General features: G+C 40.4%; 1 protein-coding gene across 1 annotated transcript; it reads left to right on the forward strand.

Moving 5' to 3' along the window:
• Positions 1 to 472: 472 nt before the first annotated feature.
• On the forward strand, positions 473 to 5825 carry pou4f4 (POU class 4 homeobox 4). The gene is made up of 2 exons (XM_088441702.1): positions 473 to 739; positions 2981 to 5825. Exons 1-2 carry the CDS (start codon positions 620 to 622, stop codon positions 3980 to 3982), a joined length of 1122 nt encoding a protein of 373 aa, XP_088297828.1. The 5' UTR covers positions 473 to 619; the 3' UTR covers positions 3983 to 5825.
• Positions 5826 to 10113: the final 4288 nt, after the last annotated feature.

A 10113-nucleotide genomic window follows, 5' to 3' on the forward strand; every position in this document is an offset into this window, starting at 1 on the left:
AAATTATTCAAATCATAATCAATTGTTTCCCCCAACACTGTAACGTTTATACTTGTCCATTCATAATAGTTAATTAAAAGAACGTATTTATAAGCAAAACCAAACTTTTAGAAAGCTATTGCTCAATTTAAAATGGGATATATATATATATATATATATATATATATATATATATATATATATATATATATATATATATATATATATATATATATATATATGTTTTTTTTTTCCCCCACCCTCTCTGGAGGACGTTTGAACTTTTTTTTTTTAAACGGGCCACCCAACCTGGCTCTCTCCAGAGCCAGCAGTTGAAAAGAGGCACGCGAATGGGCGCGGCCGGACTCTGACGAGCTCGCTCTGATTGGCTAAGACGCCTTCCCGGGGCGCGGTTTGAGCCCGGGGCTCTACCTATAAAAACGTCAGAATGGGGGGCCCGGCTTGGTCTTCGTCGTTCAAGTGTTCCACACGCAAGGATTGCAGGACGTGTGACCACGTTTTTTTTTTTTTGGTCTCTTTTCTTTTGAAAGCCTTTTGCAACTTTTTGAAGTGTTTTTACCTGGTCTTTGTTGAAAGAGGACAACGGCCAGTTGCCTCCCTCACCTTCACCCGCGTCATCATGATGTCGATGAACAGCAAGCAGCCGTTCAGCATGCACCCCATCCTGCACGAGCCCAAGTACACGCCGCTGCACTCCAGCTCCGAGGCCATCCGCCGGGCCTGCCTGCCCACGCCTTCGGTGAGTGCCACATCTCCAAAGAAAAACGATTAACTCCGGCGAAAACAAGGTCAAATGCGCGGAAAATCACGCATGCTATTTCTAACGCTCGTTTGATTTAATTATGCAAAAAAAAGTCGTCACAATGTCATTTACATTGCAACGTGTTTTTATCTTCAAGTGTCATTCATGAGATCACGTCTGTCTCGTATAGGCACAAATTATTCAAAAGGAAGTGCGAGAGCGTGTGTGTAGGGGGACAGCGTTGTAAATATTAATTTTAGATGAATGTCAATCCACACTGCTGGCACATTTTGAATAACATCCCACGCGAGCCGGGAAATACGTCGTTTCATTTTGCTGGAGGGAAGAGGAAAGTCATTTCGGAAAAGTTGCCGACTATTGGGTTTGATTTGCCGTAGTTTTTTGTTTGTTTGTTTTGTTTTGTATTCTTTTCCAATGGACCATATTTTCGTTTTAGTTTGGTGCGCTTTTTCAATACAACGAAACGAAAACGTTTGATCTAACAGTGCTTAAGATATAGATTTAAATCACTTAGAAATGTTTTAAAATTTCAATTCTTAAAAAATTGATTAACATTTAGGCGCATTTCTTTTTCTTGTATGAAAACTTTGTGTGCGCGCGTTCGACCGTGTATGTGTGCGTGCGTGCGTGTGTGTGTGTATTTGACGAACCTTTCAATTTATATCCCCAGACGCAGTGCAAATTCAATTAAAAAGTAAAATAACCATATAAAAACATGCTGTCGTTTTAACTTGACTTTTGATATTCCCACCAGTTTCCAGGCACTTTGACAAACAAAAATAAAAAAAATACAAACGAATTGTCTGTCAAGCCATTCGTGAAACTAATTAGCAACATTCGATATGAATTCCGGTCGGAACAAGAACAAAAGGACCAAATGCGGCATGTCAATTAAACGTGAACTTTTAATTGGCCTATTAGACGTGTGACACTTTTGGTTCATCAAAGAAAATGAATAACAGAAAAATAAACGTATTTGGGAATTGTATTCAACTTAATAAACTTGGATTATTTTTTTTAGATGCTTTGGGTCATTGTGTTGTTTCGATTAAAAGCAAAATTTTGGACAGGCCAATAAACCGGACTCCTTGGTTTTCAGACACTTAAATACAAATACTGGACAAAAAATCCCCCTAGATGGAGTCTGTTGTTAAAAAAATTCAAAAACGCTGGACGCTATTACGCTCGATTCTTCAAGTTCTGCACACATTCGGTCCCTGTGTACGTCCATTAAATAGCAAAGATCTTTCTGTTATCTAGAATATCCATTTATTGGCTTGCCATGTTCATTATAATTTTTGCAAATATTACTTTAACATTTTAATTTTCTGCAAGTTTTACTTCATCTTTAGATTGGGTCATTTATTTTAACTTCCCGTAAATTTTCCTTTTGTTGTGTAATTACTCTAAAGAGTTGAATGAAATTTGTGGTACCTATATGCCACTATGGGCATGTTATTCAACTTGGCTTTCTGTGTGAAGATTACCTATAAACCCCGGTATGCCATGCGCACTTTTATTTTTATTTTAACCTAAGTCTCAAATCTTAGTTAGTTCGTTGTATTCTTTACATTCTGAAAACGGGTTAAAAGAGAAGAACACAAAACAATTAAAGATCATAAACTGAGCCAATGTGTGCGGTTAATGTGAACTCTCTAGGTTGTTTGGCCCAATAATGGGTCGTTTTGTACAAAATAACCTCACTAAGGGTGAACTAAGGGTGTCCAACCTTTATTTTTTTTTGAGGGCTATATACAGAAAAATAGAAAGATAGAAGGGGCATTTGATTTTTTTTTCTTGTTACTTTAATGTATCTAGTAAGGTAAACGTCGAACAATAAGTACACTTTATCCATATTTATTTAAAAGTAACTGCTAGGTCAAGACTTTCCGCCAACAGTGATTAGATTTAGGTGCCTTCCGTCATCAAACTTTTTGTTACTTTTAAAAATAGTCATGCAGGCCATATCAAAAAGGCATGTAGATATGGCGCTTCTAAAAATATGGATGGCGGGCCACAAATGTTCCCCGGGCCATATAGTTCGGACGTCAAGGTATAATCCAATCCATAAAGTCAAGTCAATTTGTTGTTTTTGCGGAAATAGTACGAAGTGGGGAATACAGTAGAATGGAAACCCCCCATACGAGCAGGATACGGAAAAAGTAGGAAGGAGGGCCGCCCGCCCGCCCGTCCTGACCCGCGCTCGTGTGTCGACAGCTGCAGGGCAACATCTTCGCGGGCTTCGACGAGACGCTCCTGCAGCGGGCGGAGGCGCTGGCGGCCGTGGACATCGTGAGCCAGAAGAGTCACCCGTTCAAGCCGGACGCCACCTACCACACCATGACCACCATGACCAGCATGACGTGCACGCCCACGTCGTCGTCGGCGCACCTGCACCACCCGTCCGTGCTGACGTCGCATCACCACCACCACCCGGCCGCCGCGGCGGCGGCGGCGGCGGCGCACCACCACCAGCCGGCGCAGGGCCTGGACGGCGAGCTGCTGGAGCACCTGACCCCCGGCCTCTCGCTGGGCGCCATGGCCGGCTCGGACGTGTGCTCCACGGCGTCGCACATGAGCGCCATCAACCACATGCAGCACCACCACCACCACCATCACGCGCACCACCCGCAGTCCATGAACATGCACGCGCACGGCTTGGGCTCGCACGGCGCCCTCGGGGGGGCGGGGACGGTGGTGGGCGGCGGCGGCGGCGGCGGCGGCCCGGCGGGCGGCGACGCCGAGCCGGACCCCCGAGAGCTGGAGTCGTTCGCCGAGCGCTTCAAACAGCGGCGCATCAAGCTGGGGGTGACGCAGGCCGACGTGGGCGCGGCGCTGGCCAACCTGAAGATCCCCGGCGTGGGCTGCCTGAGCCAGAGCACCATCTGCCGCTTCGAGTCGCTGACGCTGTCGCACAACAACATGGTGGCGCTCAAGCCCATACTGGAGGCCTGGCTGGAGGAGGCCGAGAGGGCGCAGCGCGAGAAGATGGCCAAGCCGGAGATCTTCAGCGGCGGCGACAAGAAGCGCAAGCGCACGTCCATCGCGGCGCCCGAGAAGCGCTCCCTCGAGGCTTACTTCGCCGTGCAGCCGAGGCCTTCGTCCGAGAAGATCGCCGCCATCGCCGAAAAGCTGGACCTCAAAAAGAACGTGGTGCGCGTCTGGTTCTGCAACCAGCGGCAGAAGCAGAAGCGCATGAAGTTCTCGGCCACGCACTAAAAAAAAAAACAACAAAAAAACAAAACCGAAACAAAAAATAATATCACCCTCACCTTTTTTGTTTCGCTTTGGAGGGACAAATCATGGAGCGGTTGCTAAATGTTCGTGCCTCTATGAGACGTTTCATCATCTCGAGCATTGTGGAAGGGAACGAGTGCTTTGTTACTGTACTCGAGCAGATCCTACAGGTATCTTTTTTTGAAACTTTCACCTCGCTCGCTATCTGGACTTTACACTCATAAAACGTCCCCATTTTTTTGCCCCGGCCTGGCTGCTCTTTGTCTCTCTTTATCATCTTTTGGGAAGCAACGACATACGTTTGACCTAATGTCTGCACTTTGCCTATTATTAGTTACTTCAGACCTTAGCCTCATTTGCTCCTAGCTTTTTTTTTTCAACCTTCGCAGATGACGCCATGACGTAAAAAAGAGGTAGAGATGCTATTTAGCACCAAAAACGAATTTTTTTCTAGGTTTTGTTGAAATGAGACATTTCATCATCTAAATACATCATTAATGTAAAAAACAACAACTTTTTTTTTCATTCGAGAACAGACGGTTACTTTTCTTCAAATGATGATCATGACTTAAAATAAGACTTAAAATGGTGGAACGACACTTATGGCATCGTGGTCGCAACGGCAGCAAAATATTGGAACGGAAATCAGGGAGCCAGATATTCCTCATCAATTTTTGATGATCATTTCTTAAGGTTGACCACAAGAATTACTCGTGGTAAATGCAAATATTTTTTGCATTTTTTTGTGCTCCAAATTAAGCATTTTACTTCATACTCGAGTACATTTCAGAATCTGATTGTTTTTTTAGTTTTACTTTACGATACATCAGTTTTTGAGGGTGATGAAATGTCTCGCTAATATTTTCTTAGCAGGCAAAAACTGGACGAGGGACTGAAGGATTTGGATTAAACTCCATTGTGATGGCACCACGCTCGGATTTTTTCATTGATAAGGCAATTATTGTACAAAAAAAAATCCAATTGACTCCCTTTTTATATTCGTCATTGTAAATATTGTGTGAATAGGCTGCACCGATGTATTTAATTGTTTTTGTTGATTATTTTTGATGATGTAAAAAAAGAGAGAAAGTAGCCACATGCATGGTTTGCTTTTTGTTTTTTAATCAACGGAGGGCGTCTTCTGTGCGAGTTTCTGAAATTCCCACCGCAAAGAACGCATCGCAATAAGAAACGCACAGTTGTGTTGTGGCTGTGTGTCTACCTCATGACAACACACACACGCACGCACAAACACACGCACTCAACGTGTTCATGGTGATTTTGACACACACACTCACGAAAAAAATCTTGTTTTTTTTTTCTTTTTTTGATGGTGGATTCACAGTAGAAGGACGTGTTTGTAAAAAGCTTTCACCACGATGATGCTTTGACAATCAAGTATGACCATCCTTTTTTTAAGGTTATAGTTACAACTACATCTTATTATTTATCACCCCCCCCCCCACCTCCCCCAAATATGGAGCGCACTTTGTAGATGCATAACTTATTTATTTAATTATTTAACCATGTTTTTTCCTCCTGCTTTTATTTAAAATTTATTTAATTGGATTTTTAATCTAAATGAACACATTTAAGTTGTGGAAGTGTGTTCTTCAATTAAGTGTCTGTGTACATGGCAGAAGCTGAAATAAACCGTGCACGTTTTACGTCATCTTCTCATAAGTTATTTAAAATATGATGTGCGAGTTGTTATGAATTGTCACCCGAACGTCAGAGGGGAAATGTCTTATTTTATTTTATTTTATTTTTATTATTTTTGTTTAAACTTTTTAATGAATGAATAAATGCAATGTATAAATACAAATATTGAGCTGAATTGAAAAATAGTTGCATTTTCACAATTGAATTGTGAATGAGGAATGTTTTAGGAATTCTCATCTGCAAGATATTTTTTTGAAACAAAAAGAGCGCCTGACTAATTGGAAAAAAAATCCTATTGTATTCATTGACAACTTTACAAAAGGAGTTGAAATGACTAATGTATCTTATATTTTACAGTCATTGGCCAATCTAAACATCTAAAAAACCTTTATAACCGTCAAGTTCAACAGTCATCATTAAAAAAATGGGGCATTTTATTTTCAAAACAAAATCAAAAAGGCCATTTTGTGGTTTGGTCCATATAACAAGGCTTCATCAAACTTTTATAGTCCCGCTGCTCTCCAGTTGAAGTCTATAAATTATACACAATTGACTGTGTCATCAACGGTAAGGCCGTTGCAATGCCAGCTAAAGACATTTTCAGTGAGGCAGACGGACACACACCCAATACGATTTGAAGTAAGATTTCAAATAAGGAATTAGAGATGAAGAGCAAATCAAACACAACACTTTCGAAATGCTCAAAAGCATCCACACTCATTGGTCTTTCTAACACGAAAAGATTGCAAAATATCACAACACTTATAAAAAGTGTTTAAATGTATTCATCCTAATCAATTCATAAAACATTATGTAGTAATTGGCCAATCTAAAGTCAATAAAATATCCAGGCATGTATATATATATATAATATATATATATATATATATATATATATATATATATATATATATATATATATATATATATATATATATATATATATATATATATATATATATATATATATATATATATATATATATATATATATCAGACATTTGCAGAGAAAAAAAGTAGTCATTTCAAATGTATCTGACGTTGCAGAAAAATATCTGCCAGTCCTGGTAACTAAGGAGGGTCAAACAAACTGTAGCTGGAAACATTCCAGTCAGTGGCTGCTCTAAAATGTGAATAATTGTTTTTTTGTGGAAATATTCATAGAAAAAAATATATGATTAACTCATTCACCGACGTTTATATCCGTCATTGGCAGTGAAACGAAAAAAAAGTGGAATAATGAAAGACTACAAAAGATATTATTCTGCTGGTTGACATGGAAAGGTCTGTTGCACGTCATTGCTGAGTCGTCATCACTTTTGAGCGAGCTAACAAAAACTCCACCAGTCTGCAACGCAAGTCCATCACATCTCAGCAAACCGTAGCCATGTATGTGTGTTTTGCGTGTGTTTCTTTCTTTCTTCTTTTTTTTAATTTCCATGAAGCGAGGAAACACATTTTCATAAATAGACCTTGGCCGAGCGCTGCGGTCATGAAACTTTAATGACTCTCTGAGTCTTGAGTGCAGTGTTGGGGAGGGGGGGGGGGGGGGGGGGGGCTTGGAGAATAGCAGCCCTCTCCGATGCTCGTCTCTCGCTCGCACTCGCTCACTCACACATACACATATATGCAAACAACCCCCCCCCCCCAAACACACACACACACTCACGTGCGAGTGCAGTGGTGGATTAGGACGCAGGCAGTGGAAGTCCAATCTGTTATTCTTTTCTTATTATGGCCGATGTGTTGAGGGGGGACTGACCTCCGCTAATTCACCTTTAATGGAGAAAATTCATTGAGGCGGGCGTGACCACACACGCACACTTAAACACACACTCAACAGTGGACACACAATGGAAGTCTTCGACGGCCCTGATGCAATATTTATCATTGACATACATAGATAAAACCGGAAAGGATGATGTAAACGCACACGCGCGTGCAATAGGCTGGACGACCCATTGACATCATGCATTTCCAGACCTTCAGCCTAAGCCCAACGCTTATCCTCATCCAACTAAAATTCAATTCAAACTGTCCTCTGTAAGCAAGTTTGGAATCTCAGAAAGAGGTCTGAACTCGGGCGGTCCGCCAAAACGCTTCCTGCAAAGTGCAAGAGTTCTCCGCAAAGACAGTACAACCCGGACCGTGATACCCTCATGTAGCAAAAGACACACACGCGCTGACCACATCCAGTATTTCTTCCCAAACAGGAAACCAAGCACGTGAGCTTTTGAGGGAGGTGGAGGACGCCATTACGCATATGAGGCGCTAATTAAAACATGGCGGTGGTAATCAGGAACATTGTATGACTAATCAGGCCTAATGAGCATGGAGGGTGTGGGCTTTAGTGCCGTATGTGTGTGTGCGCGAGTGTGAGGGGGCGGGAGGGCGGTAGATGGGCTAGGCCGTGATCAAACAGGCGACTTATGAAGCCTAATGGGCGGGCTTGCGGGACGACAATAACGAGCAATGTGGAGTGATAGGAAATGTTTGTGAGGCGCTCAGGTGCTCGCTGTGAACGCAAGGTAAACAAAGCAGCAACGTTTGGATTTTGGAGTGGGGCGTGTGTGTGTGGGGGGGCAAATTCCAGATGGAATGCAACTCTATAAATTATGGAATTATATCTCGGCAGCCATATCAATATTTACACATTAGGAACCCCAGATCTTGGGAAAGCCTCTTTTTGTCTGCAGCAGCAGAAGAAGAAACAGAAGAAGGGAAAACGAAGAAATGTGACAATAGGAATAAAAGTAAGTGAAGTATATTACGATGTCGAATAGCTAACCGTTACCTAACTTTTTAATGAAGTATGAAGGAAGTGATTTTTTTCTGTTTGAGACTAAGCTACAACCCACATGAGTGCTGTGAAAAAGTAGGCAAAGTTGTTGAAAGTTGATTCAATTGCTCTTTCTTTTCTTAATGTTAAAAAGGATACAGCTTTAGTATATCATTTTTTATTGATAGTAATCTTATTTACAGTCAACAGATTGAGTGGGAGTGTGTGTGAAACGTTTTATATATGAAAATGGCTAGTTTGAATTGAGGGCGTGACGTTCGCAGCGGAGGGCTACCTCCTGTTGCCTGAATAAAGATATTATATGTATGACAGATAAGGCCATTTTTATCTTAAACCTGTTCTAAAGATCGATTCGAGATCGGAACCAACAAAAGCATCAAATGGAGAATGCCTGAACTCGATCGTAAATGAACATGGCCTACTTCACGCAAAAGAAGAAATAGGTCAAAGAAAAAGAAGAAAAAGGAGAGACTGGGAGTTTTGAAAAACAAAGAAAAAAACTGACCAGGAAGGAAAAATGCTTCCTTGTAACAGTCAAATAGCTCTTAATCATTTCTAATCAATTATGTAGCAAACAGCAATTATTGAAATATTTATACTCACACAAGCAATAATTCAACTGGTGTCATGACTTAAGGCCCTGCTGAGATGTTTGTCTTTATTATTTAGTAGCTTGTGAGCTGAATGACAGCCAACACCTGAGTCCAGAAGAGCGCTGTTCACTTCACAGATATTTTTAGATTGCGAGTGTCAATTAGGACTAGAAGAAAAGACATCAAGCATTGGGAATATCTGAAACAACAAAGATGTAATATGAAAAAAAAAAAAAAAACTTGTTCAATTGTGTACTAGAAAATGTAACGTAGAAAAAGCAGTTGTTTTAAAAGAAAAAAGTCAAAAAAAACTTTCTTCATTTGACTAAAAGTGCATATATGAAACTACTTTTGTAACAATTACAATCGAAGAAAATGATTTCTTCAAAAAAACGTTATCAGACAGCAGGAATAAATTTGCGAGACAAGAAAAATAAGTCTTTCATTTGGATTTCAAGGATTAAGTTGTACTCTTTTATGAAAAATTGTTCATGTACAAGTGGTTTTTTTACTATGGTTTAAAAAAAAAAGAGTTGCTAAGCTAAATTTGTAATAAGAAAAAGCTACCTTGCAAGAATGAAGAGCATTACGAGGAAGATGTTACAAAATATAGTTGGAATGTGGTGACAAATAACTGGATAAAATTCTAACATGCAGTAAAGTTGTAACATGACAGAAAAATATATATAATAAAGTTGTGATATGACGATCAAAAGTTATGTGGATGAATTTAGGGCATGAATAAAACTTGATAGGGGTAATAAGGAAGATACTAAAAGAAGCAAATTAATTATGCAAGCCCATTATGAGATCAAAGTAGCCTAAAAGTGAGGACTTTGTCATTTTTACGTTTAAAGTCGAGAAAAATGAGATGTTCATAATATGTGATGTTCAGTTCTTTTCGGTGCTGTCTTATACTTTCTAAAATTTTATGCCAAGTTTGATTTTTACAGGGGAAATAATTTTCTTTTTTTAATGATTGCTGGCTTATGTAGAGATGTTCACATGCTTGATGGCAGAAAGAAAGAATTTCCTTGCCAAACACCGTTATGTGTTGG

The sequence above is a fragment of the Hippichthys cyanospilos genome, chromosome 18 (assembly GCF_059441005.1).
Source record: "Hippichthys cyanospilos isolate Australia breed blue-spotted pipefish chromosome 18, RoL_Hcya_1.0, whole genome shotgun sequence".
Taxonomy (NCBI): Eukaryota; Metazoa; Chordata; class Actinopteri; order Syngnathiformes; family Syngnathidae; genus Hippichthys; species Hippichthys cyanospilos.

Coding starts and splice junctions, on each gene's coding strand:
- pou4f4 (XM_088441702.1), top strand. CDS start 620: ATGATGTCGATGAACAGCAAGCAGCCGTTCAGCATGCACCCCATCCTG. Junction 740..2,980: donor CCTGCCTGCCCACGCCTTCG/GTGAGTGCCACA, acceptor GTGTGTCGACAG/CTGCAGGGCAACATCTTCGC.